General features: G+C 44.2%; 1 protein-coding gene across 1 annotated transcript; it reads left to right on the forward strand.

Annotated features, from left to right (window-relative positions):
• The first annotated feature begins 1,931 nt into the window (after positions 1-1,931).
• On the forward strand, positions 1,932-18,353 carry LRRC74A (leucine rich repeat containing 74A). Its single transcript, XM_055717027.1, is given in 17 exon segments — positions 1,932-1,944; positions 2,237-2,280; positions 2,282-2,345; positions 3,565-3,706; positions 3,708-3,735; positions 4,367-4,429; positions 4,431-4,475; positions 5,211-5,313; positions 6,283-6,332; positions 7,118-7,199; positions 8,861-8,929; positions 9,279-9,485; positions 11,125-11,204; positions 14,844-14,987; positions 16,167-16,274; positions 16,897-16,982; positions 18,278-18,353. Coding segments are annotated over 17 exon segments (1,404 nt in total).
• The last annotated feature ends 536 nt before the right edge of the window (positions 18,354-18,889 follow it).

The raw sequence follows: 18,889 nt of genomic DNA on the forward strand, positions 1-18,889 counted from the left end.
GATTCCTTCAACTCTTAATACATAAAACTTAGTGTAATCATATAGTTTGACACATCACTAGATTAACTGATTCCTTACGGAACGTAAAAAAATGCTTATATTTGAGCGTTTAGTATCATTTTGTCTGCATACTGCAAAATGCTATGTTCCATTTTATGAGTTGCCCCAGTTGAGCTGTTATTCTGATGTATTTCTTATGCCAGACATTCAGAATGAAAGAAGAGAGGACGACCTTGGTCGCTTCCTTTCACAGCTGAAGTTCCTGAGTATATATCAATTAGATTTTATCCTGGCGGAGGAGGAGAACAATTTATTAAAATCTTCATCTGACCTTTATGTCCATCACTAGTGATTCTAAGAGGCACCAGTTCATTAGTTTAGCAGCATGACCTAGGACCTTGTTGCAATGCTAGGCAAAAGATAAGCATTTTCTCTACCCCACAGAGCTATTAATGTATAAATTGCTGGTTTGATTTATTGAATACCAGTATAACACAAATGAGGGGACCACATAAAGCAACGTAACCAGGAAACAGGCATTGTTAACCTGGCATGAGAGAAGGGATTTGCAGTTATCTGGATGTGTCCCTTACAGGTTGAACGTCAAACCATGGAGTGAACCTCCCTCTTAGCTCCTGGTTCGTGACTGGTACAAGCTGTGTGTAAGGCAGGCTGCCCAGAAAACTGGGTCTGCAACCCCAGCACCTGGGGGAAGGAGAGGGTGATAAGGAGTCTCCAGATCCATTTCTTTCCACTGCATCGGTTTTAACACCAACAATCATGATTCAATGCTTTTCAGATTTCTGCTTGAATCTGTATTATCATCTGTATCAGTGCCAACCTCTACAGCTCTGCAGGGATGCAGGGGCCACTTCTGGATCTACCTCAGAAGGCTGGGTGCACACACTGGAGGACTGGCTGACATACTGGGCACATGACAGCCATGTTATCAGGGGATGATACAGTCTGGATGGGTTTTGTATAGCACAGCCTGTTCCACAGCGTGGGAAGTTTATTTTTATCAGGATGTCCAGCACTGTAGGGCCATTAAGCAAAGAGCATCAGTGGGTACTGTCATAATGTCCCAAATCTTTGGTTCTACTTGTCTCGTGAGTTCTTTACACAGGATTTAGACCTATTTTTACCCTTTGTTTTGTCTTTCTCGCACTAAATTAAAGCACGTAAACCCATCATTTGAACAGAAGTCTGGCAGAAGGAAAAGGTTTAATGAAGGCACTGCAGCTGCAGGGCTGGTTGAAATGTGGTGACGAGGCTGCCAGCTGGCCAGTCTTTACCTCACAGAGATCTGATTGAACAGCCAAACTGCAAGCTCCACGACACGCATCAATGGAGTGACACCCAAGAAGAGTACAAAATTACAGGTCGATAGCCTGGAGCTCTAAAAGGAAATAAGGAGTAAGGGAAGAAGGTAGTAAAAGCAGTGACAGGGAATGAAAAGGAAGATTCAGACTGGGAAAAAATTATATATTATGTTATTAGCCAGGAATTATTTTGGCAAAATTACTCTTCATTATTTTTTATGCATTTATTCCTCTTAAAAAGGAATTTTCCAAATTCTCCCTCTAACTATAAAATAAATTATGAATTGTAGGCAAGAGAAGTTGTATCACTTCCAGTGGGTCTAGTTACACTCAGTCTGAATATACAATAGCATTCAAATGCTTTCTCTTCTGCCACGCATAAAGAGTATTACAAAGCATTCCCAGTTTGATGGCAGAGTCACCCAACGGTGTCCTGCCTGTGCCTGGGGAAGTGTGACTCACTTCAGGAGAGCTAGGAGGAGCTGGCATGGGTGGGTTTGGCTTGTAGGTATGTGAGGAAATGGGGTGAAGAGGGGAAATTTGCTTTGCCTGGTGGGCTCAGAAATTGCAAAAGGGGAGAAAGGCAGCTCATGAGGGAACAAAGACCTAATGCAGGAGAACTGTGAGTCCCCGCACATGGGCTGCAGGATTTGGGGAGGGCTGCTCTTTCCAAAAGCTGCCGGGCTACAGCCAGTCTGCAGACCTGCAGCCTCAGGATGAGCCCACCCCCACACCAGGCCCAGCACCGCATGGGTGCAGTGCACAGGGAGCAGTGGGCACAGAGCGAGGCTGGGCAAGGAGCGCAGCCACAGCATGGTGAAGAGGGGCACAGGCTTCAGTGAGAACAGTGGGAAGTCTGTCACATCTCTGCTGGGCTGGCATTGACAAAATTAATTTGTTTGGCTTCGTGGCAGACCGGAATGAAGAGATGTGTGAAATCAGTGAGTCTCAGGAATCTGTCGGTGCCTCGCACCTCCGCAGAGAAGGCCACGCAAGGCTCTGACGCTGACCTAGAGGTTGAAAGTGGATGTTTTCTGACCATCTGCCCTCACCAGCCTTTCCCTTACAGTCAAAGCTGTACCTACTGACTGGTATGTATCCAGAATGGAGACCAAAGACACAACCCTGCCATGGTCCTGACAACCACATGTACTCTGGCAATTGATAAAGGTGGGAAAAGATGAATTTCCCTCAAAGAACTCTCGCTTTGATGTCAAGCACCTTCCTTCAACTGCTTTCTATACCCCATGGCTATTCCTTTGTTCCTTCTTCTCTCCCTTAGTCCTTAATAGCGAACACCACCAGCCCAGAACACTGCCCCGGCAGCAGCAGCAGCGAGCTGAAACCAGGGATGGGACTGAAGCCTCTTTGTGTGCTCCTGATGAAACGCCGCACAGCAGTTGCGGTCTGTGTACCATAGGCTTGCCACAGCTGTCCTAGACTTTTCTAGTGGCTCTCCTCTTATCTTCTGCCTCATGAACATTCCTCTGGCTAAACAAGCCTTGCACTCATTTTTGTAACAGTAGGACTTGTCCATAATTTAGGATGAGAACTTTTTGACTAGTTATAAATGGAAGGAAAATCAAAAACCATAAAAATGCAAGAACAAAAGACTGTTTTGTTAGAGGCCTCAGATTGAACTGGAAAATGGCTTTGATGAGAGGGGAATTTCTCTTGAGGTCAGACCATTGAATGCATATAACAACATGGAGAAATATGAGCTCTAAATATGGGGTTTGATGAAGGAATTCCAAATGACAGGTTTTTGTGGACATACAGCCACCAGCTGCACTGATTTGTATCACTGCAGCTGTGTCAACACACCCAATGGCCAAGATGGGAATGCTGGGATTCTTTCTGCTGGTTATAAGCCAAAATGTTCTGAGCTGCCCTAGCTCTGCTGGCAGTATCACCTGCATGCTTCAATTAAGATTAAAAAAAAAAAAATTAAAATGTTTTCGCCTGATGTCAAGAATTCTCAATTACACCAAGAAAGGTTTAGTCACATTGCAGACTGGTGAGAAGCTGCAGCAAGTCACTGGATGCCAAATGGAAAAGCAAGGAGATATATTAGCTCTTGGAGGTCTAGGATAAAGGGTAGGGGAGAACAAGGGGATGATAATCCTTCAAGAGGAAAACCCTGCTGTTGTTGCATAGTGTTATTTAGCTTTATTAAGTTACTGAATTTATTTGGAAGAAGAGGAAGGAATGCAGCACTCCTTGATATACTTTTTCTCTGTAGATGCTGAGGTGGCCTTTGCAGGCATGATGGGCACAGAGCTGTACTTGGAAGCATGCAGGCCGGTGGAGGTGGTGCCTGTCACACACTTTATTCAGAACTTGGCCAACCCTTATCTAAACCTGAACCACCACGGTCTAGGACCATGTCAAAGCCATTGCTATTGCTCTGGTGGTGAGTAGCCAGTAAGAGTGGGGCACTCTTCTCAAGAACAATAGTCATTTTAGGTCTCTCTCAGGCCTGGATGCTGTCACTGAGCACAAAGTATGGGAGAAAAAGCCATGCATCTTCCCCACGGGAGCTCTGAGCATCCCTCATGTTTCTAATGCCCTGCACAGGAAAGTCTTGTGTGGCAACTGGTGGCCTTTGCTGGAGTTACTCTCAAGAGCAAACTGATGCTCTTCAATGGGACAAAAGTGCTCCTGACCCCTACAGGGCCAGAGGTAGGGCTGGAGGGATTGGTATCCCCCTCTCTGGGTTCTGCATAGAGATGTGCTACACTCATAAATGGACAGGCCCAAGATGCCTGAATTGGAGCTTGAATCCAAGCCTGGGTCTCCAGGCTAGCAGAAAGCAACGGAAGGTCCTACCCACTCAAAACCTCCCCCAAAAAAATCTCTTTTGCGTGCCAATTCCCATTGCCATGGCTCTGTCACATCCCCTGATCACTGCCCTGCTCAGAAGCTGCAATGTGTTCTGAGGTTTGGAAGAACTATCCAATGTCTGGTGAACTGAGGAAACTATCCCTTTCATTAACTTTTCAGCAATATTTTGTGTGCCTTTGTTTACCTTTGTGTCTTCCCAGTCCAATGCAGCTGTCATCCATCTAGAATTGGAAGACAACTGCATTCTGGCAGAAGGAGCCATAATGCATAGCAGAGATGCTATGACAGAATTCCTCCCTTCAAGAACTGGTACCCAACCTGACGTAGTTTGTAGCCAAAATTATTGCTCACTGAGTTCAACCATCTGAAGGAAAACCAATTCATTCCATTACATTTTTAACCAAATAACCTTTGTTCCCATGTAAAAACATTCACATTCTGAAAGTCATGATACTTTGTGCTGCTCTTCTTTTTAAAAGTACAAGCTTCTGAAGAGCAGAAATGTGCATGTGATGGAAGTCTGGTGAGTCTGGAACTGTTCCTTTCATTAGCAGATGTGACAATAATTACCATAACTAAGTCTTTCTAGTTTGTGCTTAGCCAACAGAAAAATGTTTTGTTCATGAACTTTCATTCTCCAATATGTCATGGGGAAACTTTTCTAAATAGTTTAAGGGAATAATGCAAAACCTTCAGATATGAACTGGTAGGAATGTTCCTTCAATCTGAAACTGGGGTATAGAAAATGCATTTTGATAGTCCATGCGATTTGTGTTATATTGAAAGAGAAGACTCTTGGCCAAATGCCTCTTGGTTCACTGAAGACAAAGACCCATGTGAAACTGATGGCTCTAGGGCTTTGTTCCTGTTAGGAAGGATACAGGATTAAACACACCTATAACTCATATGTTAATTGCTGTCTGGCTGACATTTCTCATGTTGCTTGTCTTGCATTATTCCCTTGATATCTTGGGCATTAAGAAGAAAATAAAGCCGATTCATTCTTTGGACACGTCCTTCTTATCTTCCCTTCTTTCCTTCCAGAACATTTCCAGTAACCAGCTAGGCACAGCAGGAGCTGAAGCCATTGCCAGGTTGCTTTTGGATAACGTGTCCTATCTCACACTCTTCAGCTCTCAGGGGGGCTGTGTGCACCCGAACAGTGATGGCAATGGAAGCGAAATAACATGTGCTTCATTCCAGTCTCTCATCCTGAGAATATTAGTCAGACTATGGGCAAAATCAGTCTCCCAGCTATGTCTCTGTCAGGAACCCAGAGTAACAGTGGAAATCTAGATTTATAGTGATGTGATTAAATATTTGGCTGGCTCAACCTTCAGCACCTCTGAAAACAAGTCCCTCATGAGAAATGTAGATAATTGCTGGAGTGTGTCCCACATCCTGGGGTAAAGTGGAGTAGTGACTTATTTCTGTATTGGGTCTGAGGGGGAGTTAATTTTCCCCACAGCAGCCCTCATAGCGCTGTGCTTTGTATCACTAGCTAGAAAGTGCTTCAGCTACTGCTGAGCAGCGCTGGCACAGCACCGCGGCCGCCCCTCTGACATTGCCCATCACCAGCAGGCTGGGGGTGGGCAAGCTCTTGGGAGGGGACACAGCCAGGACAGCTGGCCCAAAGTGACCCAAGGGATATTCCATACCATGTGACATCTGCTCAGCAATAAAAGCTAAAAGAAAGGAGGAGGTGGGGTGCATTTGTTATTATGACATTTGCCTTCCAGAGCAAGCACTACAGGTCCTGAAAACCCACTTCCCGAAAGTGGCTGGACATCACCTGCTGATGGGAAGCAGAGAATAAATCTTTGCTTTCCCTTGCTTCTGTGGGTGGCCTTTGCTTTTGCTTTATTAAACTGCTTTTTTCTTGACCCACAAGTGTTTTTTCTATCTTATGTTCTCCCCCTGCGTTCTGCTGAGGAGGGGAGTGATAGACTGGCTTGGTGGGCACCTGACATCCAACCGAGTTCAACCCACCACAACTTACTGCCAGATGTGGGCCATGATTAACTGGAGGGTTTGCCTGAAAGCACAGCTTCCTGCAGACTGCAGCACAGCACCAAGGGAGACATCAGAGCACTGTTAATGTACTTTTCTTCCCCAGGAAACAAATTTGGAGAAGAGATCATACCATATTTTGCTGAGGCATTAATGGTGACTTTTACCTGAAATCCAAGGTCATTTGCAGCCCTGGCTGTGTAACAGACTCTCCTCATCTTGAAGCTGCTACTCACTTGGTATGATCTCACTTGGCAACGCCCATAGATTTCCTGGCATAATTCTGCTAAGTGCCTCTCGCTTACTTCAGAAATGAGAAAGGCTGGGAGGACACACAGCAGGATGGACTACATTAACATTTTCTCAGGTCAGCTCTGTGAGTTTGGCTGAGAAGCAACTTTCAGAACTGTGTAACAGAACAACATCTGGGTGACAAACAATTTTTAAGAAGTGTAAGTAATCCAACTTCATATTATTTTGCCACCGTCCAGTAAAAATAAAGACACTTGACTTCTCTGGTTAGTTCCTGTCTCAAAGCCTCTGCATCAGTTGGCACCACCAGAAGCTGCCCTGAAGCAAGGCCTTGACCTGATATCAGAAAGTGCTCTTGGCCAGGGTACAATGGTGGGAGTGAAACAGGGGCAGGAACAGAATTGCAGGGTGTGTTGTAGGCCAGACGTGAGCTGCGTGAGGGAAGTTTGCACAACACAAAGTCTCATTGCTTTTGCTGTTTTGGGAAGATTATCACTGTGATGTTACATGCCTGACAAAGCTTTGTTTTGGAACATGCAGTGCTGCGATTTCCATGCTGATGACCTCCCACATACTGAAGATTTCGGTCTGATACCCCTCTGTTTCATCCTCATGTGGAGGCGTTGGCGTGGCATCTGGTTGCAGCTGGCTGGAAGATCTCATTGTCTCTGCACATTTGTCTTCTGCAGGGCAATTACCAAGTGAAGGAGCTGGACCTCAGCCACAATGAGTTCTCTGAGAAGGGAGGGCAGCTCCTGGGACAGAGGCTTGGTAACATTACTTCCTGCAAAGCCAGACATACAGGCAGCGGGGGACTTGATGGTGTCAGCACAGTGAACACGTATTTCCTTCTCCAGCAAAAAAACCCCATGACCAGGTGTGTAGTACAAAAGACATGGTGCCCAGATTTAGACCTTTCTGCCTGGTCCACAAGCTCAGCATCATCCTCACAGGTGACTCTAGCAACTGCGACCAATGTACCGAAACAAACGCAGGATGAGAAACCACACTAACAGAGCAGTCTATGTCAGAGAGAAGGGAGCTGACAGAGGCCCCTCAGGGAGTATAAAGCAGAAAACTGCACTTTACTAAAATCTATGGTGTTTGTTTTAAGCTTTTGATTACAAAGTTCAGGAGTGACATCAATTTTTCTTAAGTAGCCCAAACCCTAATGGTTTGAGTCATTGCACGGCAAGCAGCAAGACAAACAGATTAGGAAGAAATAGAATTAGGCTGCCCAGTTCATCTCTTCAGGCAAAGTGAGATCCACAGTGTGCTAGTAGCCCTGGAGAGGTAAAGCAAACAAAACAGTTAGTCTTTCAGTAATCTCAGGTACTATTAGTGCACTGGGAAAGATGTGCATGAATATCTGATGGCTCTTCTTCCCTCAGTATGTCCAACACACCTGCTACCAAAATGGCCACAAGTGTGTGCTGTGAGCATCCAGGGCTCCTTGAGCACTTCGTTAACACAATGCTTTAAGTTTAATTACCACTTTCCTTCTCCTGGTTCAGTATTGCTACTGATATGTATCCCTAATCACAGTCTGTGTCTTTAAAAGATGGATCAATTAAAAGTGTACTGAGGACAAGACACTGTGCCCCCTCCTTGGACAAGCCTGCAGGCAATGCAGAGATCAGTACTAAAACTTGTGACCCTCCTAGCCCAGAAAAATGCCTCTCCAAAATTAAAGGTCTTACAGCTCTTCTCTCCTTCCAGCTCACTTGAGGCAGGAGCAGTAGAGATTTCTGCAGAATCTGTTACTTTCCTGTTTTGTTTCTGAAAGGAATATTTTTAAGTCAGCTAAACTCGCCATCTGCCTCCACCCAACCTTCCATCCATGGAAAATCTGGATGAGAAATTCTCTCTGAGAATGAGAAGCAAGTGTTGGCAGCAAGTCCCACCCCTTCCAGTGTTGCAGTAGACACAAATGAATTCACACATACCCTGATCCAAGTAGAACTTACACTGTGAGGTGTGCTATGCATGTGAATTGGCACTGGCACATATACAGCTGGGCACAGCTACTGTATGAGGCTGAATCTTCTGCTCTCCTCTGTTGATCAAACATACGCAGAGTGAGTCGATATTTTAGATGTGGCAAGGAGAATCCAGCCATTTTTCACAGTGAGCAAAACAGTGTCTATTAATATAAGAAATCCTCTCTCTCTCTACTTTCCTCCTTCACAACGTATTCTTTGATTAAGCCAGAAAAAAAACCTGTATTCCCTTTCTGCTTGCAATCAACAGCTCATTCTCTGTTCTTTGGGTGCTGTGGACCGCAAAGACTGTAGGTACACGTTCCTCGTACTGCAATCAATGAAGGCTGTAGCTAAAACCCCACCAAACTTTCTCTTAGTCCCTAAGTGGGTCAGCAGCTGTGTCCAGACCACTCTTCAGGAGCTAAATCCCAGTTTCTCTGTCCTAGCCAGCAACACTGGAGATTCTGGACCTGAGCTGGAACCACCTGAGGAGGAAGGGCACTGGGCACAGGCCCCAGGGTAGGAACATCCCTGTTTCGTGATACTCTTCACAGTGATTATTACCACGAGTTGGTTGAAACACTGGTTGGGAACTCACATCCCTGAGGTCTGAGCAGGATTCTGTATCTCTAGCAAGGCTCATCCCACTGACAGTGGCAGTCAGTGCCAGGAGAAAGACTAAATCAGTGAGCAGGTCTGGTGACTTACATGGATGGAGAGACCCTGGTGACATTGCAGAGATGTTGGATCCATTGGGGCTGCCTGGGTGTGACTTGGGGGATGCTCCAGGCTCAGCCAGGCAAGAAAGGGTAGAGTGGTACAGAAGATGGGCATGCGGTAGCTAAGATCCCTCTTTTCTCTCTGACAGGCAATGGTGCACTGAAAATACTCAACCTTTCTTGGAATGGGATTGGCAACAAGAGAGCACTGGCTGTAGGAGAAGCTCTCAAACTCAATAACGTGCTGGTTCACCTGGACATCAGCAACAACCAGATCAACAACAAGGGAGCCAAGAAGCTCTGCAGGGGCCTTGAAGTCGATGGAAAACTCAGAATCCTGAAGGTAAAACAAAACAGGCAGGGCTGGAGGAATAAAACAGAGCAAGCAGAAAGATCTGTGTCAGGAGGAACAGAAGGCAAGAGGTGAGCTGCCTCAGCTAGAACTGAAGGGAATGAGTATCGCTCTGGGTTGATGGTGAGCTGAGCAGAAGGAAATTCTATCCTGTGGGTTTCTTCAGGGCAACTAAATTGCACTGTGTTCCCTCAGAAAATCACCCAGGAACTGGCTTGACGTAACCCCACACCCATTATCACCCCAGAGGGATTGATTCCTGTCATGTCTAGTCACAGTCAAGTGAGAACCTAGGCATTCAACACGTCCAGCAGAGAACCTAGGCATTCAACAGGTCTGCATATACACATACAATGTAGTTGTGAAGGTACATATGTACACATAACATACATTTCAACTTAAGGCAAAGGTTCACACTGAAGTTTGCAGGTAGGCAAGTGTGCCTTTCTCAGCATGTTAATGATTTGCTAAAAAATTTATTCAAACTCAGAATACACTCATTGCCATGTCAGGGCAATGCCACAGCACTACCTACAGAAGAGGAGTATTATCAAGTCCTGGAAAAAGAAAGCCAAAACTGCCTTCTAGTAAGCTAGGGATCCTGGAAAGGGCAAAACTGAACAAGCAGCCAAGCTGGCTTCAGAGGTTAGGGTTGAGAGCTAGCATGGCTTCTCAATCCAGGATCGTTGTCTAGGAATTCAGCTCAGGAAAGTCAGCTTGCTTGTGAGCTGCATTCTCAGTTAGATCTGACATCACCACCCTGAAAACCTGCATATGGCAGTATAGTGGATGAGGGGCATTTTTATGTCCATGTAGGCCTGTCCTTGGAAATCACCGCAACCACACCAGTCTTTGGGACTGCTGTTTCAGGTGGTGTAAATAAATGCGTCTGTTTGCCTTGCTCTTAACCTGGCTTGAGGTATGGTCACTAGCTCACACCAAAGCTTTCCTCTTTCTGTGTAGCTGCACAGATTGTCTCAGGAGCTGATAACACAAAGGACTTAAAGGATGACATGTCTTCTGCTGACCAATGTTAACCAAGGAAGTTTTCTTTCAGGTAATGGGAGTGGGAACTGCACATGAAGTCCAAGGTGGGGGAGAGGCATTGTTCACACACTAAAAGATGCACATGGCAACGCCAACCCCGCAGGTAGCTAGACCTTGTATGCCAGAGGCAGCCAGTCAGCCTAAGCTCTGATCTGCTGTGCTGCCAAGAGGAGCCAAGAGTATGGGAAAAGTCTGGAGGGGCGTACCACCATCCAGAGGGACCCTACTAGCAAGCACACGTTCAACACATTCAAATACAGCCCATTGCCTCAGCCTCTCCCCATCACATGGCTGAACATTATCCACATCACATACTCCTGCGTGACCCGATACATGGAATTTCACACAAGGACACAGAGAGAAGCTGAGAAGGCAACTCCACTGGGAAGTTGCATTGCAGAGATTTGTGGGACAGAGACAAGAGGTGGTGAGATAACAGACAAACTGATCGAAAGGAACCACAGTTATTTTACAGCCCTGCTGAAGAAGGAAGAAAGGGTCATCCCTGAGGTTACAGCATACCTTCTGTCACGCATGAAATCCTCATTCTCACCATCTCTGGATCTATGTCTCTTCTTCCACAGATGGCCAGTAATCCCCGACCATGGAAGGTGCCACTGCGCTAGTCACACCTGTCAGAAAGAACCCCAAATCCATGCTGGAGATCAACATCTCAGTAAGAGCTCATGTGCTGGAAAGCCTCCAGGACCATACACTACACACTTTTAGGAGCCGGCTGTATCACAGAGCTGCCCCCTTCCAAAGCGGTTTTGAGACTTGCTGTTTGTTTCATTTATGCACAGCTATTAATAAATAGAGGCTACTATTTGACAGCCCTTCTAGGAGCCATGTGGAAATTACAGGGCTTTGGTCTGGCTCTGGAAGAGGTGCCTGTAGTATCACCATGTTCCACTCCTTTCCATTTGACAATAGGAGAACAAGAATAAGGAGTGAATTCCCACTGGAGGATGAATTCTTTTCATCCCTTGAGCTGTGTCCCTCCAGGGTAGCCTAAGATGCTAGATACTGTGAAGTGCTTTGATACCCTGTCAGTATGTATGAGGAACAGAAGAAGATGGATGCTTCAAGGCATTGAAAGCAAAGCAATTTTATTTAAAAAACAGAAATGAAAACCAAAACCAACAACAACCAAACATTAAAGGGCTGGTTGTGAAAGGAAAAAAAAAATAACATCAAAGAGGCCAAATCTTAGTGTGCTATTCCGCAGCAAGTCAGAAGCATGACATGTATTGTTGTAACCTCATATGCTGCTTCTAAAATGGGAGACCCAGAAATACCTCTGAACTCCTGAGTGAGGGCAGGGGTGGCATTGCAGACCAATACCAGGGAGAGACCTGGGCACACATCAGTCCTCTCCTGGCCCTCCCATCCATGCACTGGTCCTTCATGGGAGCAGTTCCAGAACGTGTCAAGGGCCTCAGGGCCTTCCATCCACCTTTGGGAGTACCACAATTAAAGGAAAGAGCATTTGTACAAGGATTAGGTTTGGGACTTGGAACATAAATGATATGTTCACATTTGAAACAAGCTAAAAAACAGGTTTGTGGGCAGTTTTGGAGACTTGTGTAGTGTGTTGTGTCTAAGTTATGTCTGCATGTGTTTCTTTTCCTCTGGTTATCATATTAAAGAAACTAAAACAAAGCAGAATAAATAATATGAATCTATGGTCTTTCCTGAGAGAACCTAAGGCTTTCAACAGAGATCATCTGAAGAACAGGCGTTCCTCTAGGGCAGACAATTTTTTCCTGCATAAATTAAGATCAAAGAGAATTATTTGCCAAGTCTGCCAGGAGTCAGGCCTCATTCTGTAAAGGAAAACTAAAATGTGCTGTGTGGGGGTAAAGGACCTCATTACATGGTTCTGCTAGTTTTATTAGTAATAACCTAAACAAATCATAAACTTGGAAAGAGTAATGTATTTTAGCTAAATTTGGAGCAATTAAAGAAATTATTGAAACACATTCATTTAAAAGGAGGCACTCACTCAAGAAATTTTGAGGCAAGGAGTTAATTAATATTAAGAATCTTCAATCCAACCCAAATCTTGCTACGAATTTCTGCTTTTTAGCATTAACAGATGCTTTCTTCACCTCAGCCTTCAAAAAGTCTAAATTACCTGGCATTTCACAAGATAAATGGTCAATGGCATAAATTCACAATGACATTTCAGTATCCCAATCAAATGCTTGTAGGCAAACATCTAATCTGTCTGACAGACGTCATTCCACCTGTGATGTAGGGAGTCTTGCATTTCAAATCAAGAGTATTTGCAAATACACAGCTCCAAAGATCTTATGCTGTTCTTAAACCTTTAAGAAATTAGAGAACGTTTTAATCTTTTATAGGAAACTTAAGGGAAGACAAAACCAAAAGCCTCTTCTTCCCCTTTTCCCAATGACAAATGCTTATCTTGACTTTGAAAGAATGAGTAATTAGTGTGTCTGTAAGAGGAATTTGGAATAAGGATCATATCTAGAAACCTTTGCATGGATTTGACAGAACTAGCAAAGGCAAAACAATAGAAAGGCACATTTTTAACAACAATTTATTGCCTCTGACAACTATTTCTAAGCATGACTTTCGCTACATTCTTTTCATAATCTACTCTTTATAGGGTTTCAACTTGCAGGTACTATAAAACACTTTATAGAAGGCATAAACCAAAATAGCCGGCACATGCCCATCTTCATGATCACAGCACAAAAGAAAACGCTGTTGCTTTTCAGCTGTCCGTGTGTTGTTTTTCCGGACTGTGGACTGCCTGTGTCAAACATGCAGAAAGGCACAAAGTGGCTCCCCCCAGGTGCCGCCTGACGCCAGCATGGTTTCTTAGGCCAGACACAGGGCTTTGGCCACGCTGCTTCTGAGGCCGCACTGGTGGTCCACTGACTTTCTCATGGGGTCAAACCCAGGCTGGAAAGCCTTGGGGAGAGCTCTCCTGTGCTGTGTTCCCAGGGCTAGGACACTCTGCTAGTGTGCATAGTGCGAGGATGTCTGAATAACTTCTTCAGAGACTTACTCTGCAGCCATAAAACTTGGTGCTGAATGAAAGCTGGTAAACTCAGCCAGATCCAGACTCATTCAAGACTGTCTTCAAGTAGTAACAGTCAAGAGCTCACTTCACAGTAGGCTATAAGCTTCTAGATGGATCTTAAGAGCAGTGGATCTTTAGCTTCTAAAAAAAAGCTCTAAGAATGCATTGGGAGACTTTGTAAACAAACTTTGGGGAAAAATATGGTGCTTGATGCCGCAGGACCCTCCCACAATGACAGAAAACAGCAGCTTTCATTAATTTCTGGAACTGTCTTGAAACTTCCAACAATTAAGTACATAACTGACATAAAACATGAACAATACCCCTGTCATGGTTATGAACGAAATCATAATCATATTTTCAAGAGATCAGTCAAGGCACAGGCATAATTTGTCATAACTTATTTAGAAGTTTTTTAGAATACTTTTATTAGAACTTATATTTGGAATATAATTTAGAAGAACAAATTACAATGACATCAATACTACTTGCCTTGATAGCTTGCTGTCTAATGTCCCCAAACCCTAAATCAGGACACTGCTGGTGCCCGTTCTGTAAATGCTAACACAGAAAATTCAGAGTGTGAGCTCTGAAATGCTGCTCTGTCACTACCTGGTTTGAAATTCTTAAAAAACAAATGCCAAGTCCTGTACCGCTGACTGGAGCTTCCTATTAGGGTTACACAATGGAACAGAACTTTTCCAAAAGTTCTTTTTATCTGGAGACACCCAGACCCATCCCAGATTGGTGCATCTTTCTTTGCTGGGCTATAAAGCTACACTACTGGAGATACTAATTCTTTTAGGCCTTGGATGATTTTTGTATTTATTTTTTTTCATTTTTTTCAGAACTCTGTGGCACATTTTGGCCATTAACTGTTCAACTTGCAGTGTGCATCTTAACCAAATGGAGAGGAGACCCATCTAGAACTGTCTCAGCGATGAGCATGGATCGCTTGAATCACCTAATATAAGAGGTCCTTGGTGCAGACATTTACCTGATGAACACCTACTTTGAATTAAGCTAATTTCTATATAAATTCACAGAGCCTTTTCTGTCTCAGACATGGGAAAAGAGAAAGAAGCTTATTTAGGGTCAGGCCTCCATAGGATTCCTGAAAGTGAAGAGCCGAGATAGGAGAAGGCACCACCCTTCGGAGGGAATGATTAATGAATTTAGGTGGTTTTGTGAATACACACAAGTCTTTGTTGTTATTTGGGTGTCCACGCTGACTGCACTTTCCTTCCTCCTATGTACCAGAATGTGTTGGTGAATGAAGCTTTCATCAAGTTGCTGGATTTGGTGTGTTAAATGAGTCCTGAACTAGGTGTCATCTATAGTGAGGTTGAAAGCTATATCACCAAGATCCCCAAGAAGCATCCAAATCCCGTGAAAGTAATTCAGGTGAGCTACTGAATTTGGGTCCATAGCTACCCTGTACACAGTACATCTGCTCCAAGCACTTGGAAGGATGGAGGTTGGAAAGGGGTAAGCTTTCTTCCAAGAGGGAAATTCAGCCAAGTTCCTTCAGGAAAGTATATTCACAAAGACTGTCACAATGTTTGCATACCTCAGTCCGTGCAGACTGACTAAGCAAATCCTTTGATTTTCAGAAGAAGCTAATGCCTTGGGATCTGAGAGCACGGGGTGGGAGGGAATAGAATCTGAATAGATGTTTGCTCACTGTGTAAAACAAACATTGATTTCAGGTGTGATCCAAACAAGTGTCCATCCTCATCCCAAGCCCACAACTATATCTAGCTTTCATAGACCCCTTCACTGCCGGTTATGCTTTAGCATCGAAATTAATGTGCTTCGTAAAAGCAGGATATGGTAGTACAAGCAACTACTGTCCCACAAAGAAACTATTTAGCTTTTCAAGGTCTGCAATGTTTCTGGAGAGCAGCAGATGGTGCTGTCCTCCTTGCTGGAAGGCAAAGCGAGCACTTGAGCATTGCTGAGTTAAATAACCCTTTTGCACTAACAGCTTCACTGTGTTTCTTAGCTGCTGTGCACATTTTCAGCTAATTGAGTGAGACTTTACTGTAGATAGGGATTCAGGTGAACTTAAGCAAAAGCTTGGCCTGTTAGTTCACTTCAAATAGTGCTGCTGTGCTTCACAGCTAGCAATGCTCACGCTGGCATGCTCTGCAGTTTGTACCAGCCATTATGATACTCAGATGTGTCCTCATTTAAACAGACAGGAATTCAGAGAAGAGCAACTAAGGTGATGAGAGATCTGGGGGAGAGGACTGCCTCTGGATTAGACAGCCTAGCCAAGCAGTGGCTGCTGGGATGGGGGCCAAATAACCATATGCAATTATCAGAAGAAACAGTTTTAGTACTGAGTCTCATTTCAAGGTAGGGGGAGAAAGAGGTATAACTGAGAAGAATGGGAATGACCTGAACAAAAGGATTTTGTTCTGACAATAGGGTGGCTGCACAAGGAGTAAAAGACTCACATATATCAGTGATGGGTTGAGTAAAGGCAAGGTGACAGATGGAAGAATAAAGGGAGATCTGGACACAGGTTTCAGTGGCTGTTTCGTGGTTATGCCCATGTTTTATTTCTGCTTCTCTGAGAACTATTTGAAAGAGCACAACCTATGACTCTGGGACTTTTTTAGAAATATTGACAAGGATGGGAACATGAAGATCCCTGTGGCAGCCTTCTGAAAAGCCGTGATGCAGGTGGTCCTCTGAAAGCATGGCCAGGATACTCTTCTGGCAGGGTGCTGCTCTAGGGAAACTTCTCTGGGGCAGCACAGCCATCAGTGAGCCTTGCAGGTGACATTGTTCAGGCTAAAAGGCTAAATTCACCCATTGCAAAAGTTGAGCCCTGAATAAGGCCAACAGAAATGCTATGGCATCCAATAAATACTGCAGATGCTGTCAGTGACAATGGATCAAATTTAGAATATCAGAGGTCTGCTGTTTGTATAGGTTATTCAGGATCTTTATCAATACTTATATCTTATTGCTACAGGAAAGTGGAAAAAAAAGGCATTTAAACCCTTGCCTTTACACACTGAGTTGCCAGTTCTTTTCCTGCCAAAACCACCATGGTGCTTGGGACCAGTAGCAATGGTCAGCCAGCCACGATGCTCTCTTACCAAAAATGCAAAAAAAAATACCTTTAATCCTGAAAGAGTGGAATTACCTCACCACCATCACTCTGGATATTTTCCATCCCTTCCTCAATGCACCAGGCCAACTGCTCACCTATTAAAAGGTGGCCAGGCCTCGGTTTGATATGGAGGATTTTTCTGCTTAAAGGTACCGGGGTTTACTAGCATTTCTCTTCTCCTTTTAGCAACCAAGCACCCCACCGAACTGAGTCCAAATTGGGGAGCTAGTGCACAAGCTAGACTGGAATCAGAGAGAGATTGTGGACTATAGGCAAGCAACTCCACACTGGGCTTACTCCTGGCTTGTCTTTCTCTTTTTGATTTGGCTCAACACCAAATAAACATAACCTTTTTCACCTTAGGAGGTGAAGGGACATATGTTTTCGGCCAGTCAACTACCCGAGTAAAAGGTAGATGAAAAAAACACCTTTATGCTTACAAGCTCTGTTGGGTCAAACTAGAAATCAGACTTATCTTTCTATTTGGTAAACTTGCTGTGAGAGTGCAGGGATCTCAAAGCTGAATGGCATTTTCATTCATTCTCATAAGCCTGTCTGAAAAGCATCAGCTCAACACTGTCCTCCCTCTGAAGCCAGGGTAAGATTTGCAAAGACAGCGTATCTGTGCCTTCAGACCTTTTCCTCCATCCTCAGGGACTCTTGTTTTTTTTCCTTCTCTCTGATCCTTCTTCTTAGGAGACCTAGTTTTCCCTGGAAACCCGCCTTCAAACTACAGAACTTTTCATTCTCTTGAAAGTGCCTCTTCCGTAGTGCCTGTAGCAATCATGTCCAAGTTCTGAGAGCCTGAGCAGTCAGCAGCAAACTCCTTGGAGGTTGTCAGTCGCTGCAGGCTAAACCGCTTGTCATTGGACCCAAAATTCCCTCTAGATTTTCAGTCAGTTCTGACATGTGACTCATCAGCTGAAAGACCTATTAATCATGCCCAAATATTCCCATCCCTCAGCACATACTGATGGGTTTAAATATATGCTGTAGTCTAGTTTTAAGGCTAGAAGCAATGGGTCAGTTTTGCAAATCTCTTCCCCTCTTAGTCTCCTAATGTTTTCAAAGAGAAGCGAGTTACTTTGTTAGGTCAGGTCTTTATTCCTTCACATACATCGGTGCCACACTAAAAGCATCCACGCTTAGACACTAGGTGGGCCTTAGCCTGGTTAATCTTGAATCAGAGGTTACGTGGGGTCCCCAAGTACTTTAAGCGCAAATTACGGAGCTGTGGGTAAGTAGTAAGCAGATTAGGAACTGTTGAAACCCAATGGCTGGCAAAGACTCCATTTGGTGACATTCATGTGGCTGAGTTGATAATGTGGGGAAAAATAAAGATGTCTACTCCTTATCTAGCTTCTTAATGCATTTTAGCACTGTAGCATATGTGGTGATGGTAATATTCACCTTGTAGACAAGGGTCAGAAGGGTCATGACTCTTGCTGTCTTTACTGTTCCTATCTCGGGCTGTTTCCTCAAGGCCCACTCAGCAGCTTTAAGATACCTGACAGGGAAGTTTCACTTTACTAGATTAATATTGGTTCACCTCCTTCTTTTCAATAAGTCACTTAAAAAATCAGAAGCCAGTACAGAAGCCTGTGGAAGTGGAAACTGAGGAGGAAGAGAAGGAAGAACTGTAAGAATGAAGCAAGGAGGCAGGTCAGACAGCTCAGAGTGGCCCTGGGCTTGGGAAGGCCCAACACTGGGAAGCTCTGATAGTCTAAGTTATTGAATGTAGAAATAAAGTTGGTTTGCCACTACACAGCATGTCCTACACAGTCTGGCCCTTTTGGTTAAGGAAAGATTGCTCCTTTAGACCCGGTTACCAAAACTGTCTTGCTCTGTATGCCGACAATACTGAACTTCTTTGCAAAGATGGAGACAAAAAGTGGGAACTGGTAAACTAAGACACTCATATATTGTTATTATTCCCTTTTGAGGGAGAGCACATGGACAAAGACTGAAGCAAGTGCCCTGCAGACACCCCCTATCAGACTTAGTATTTCTGACACAAAGATCTTTGCAGGAGGAGAAGAATTAAATTCATGAGAAACTACAGCTCATGTTGCTTAAAAAGTTATGGGTAAAAGGAATTTTATTTAATATCTCCATGGGAAAAAATATGCTAGAAGGATAGAAGCCATAACAGAATTCAAACAGCTTAGATACTGAACTT

The sequence above is a fragment of the Falco cherrug genome, chromosome 7 (assembly GCF_023634085.1).
Source record: "Falco cherrug isolate bFalChe1 chromosome 7, bFalChe1.pri, whole genome shotgun sequence".
NCBI classification, from domain to species: Eukaryota; Metazoa; Chordata; class Aves; order Falconiformes; family Falconidae; genus Falco; species Falco cherrug.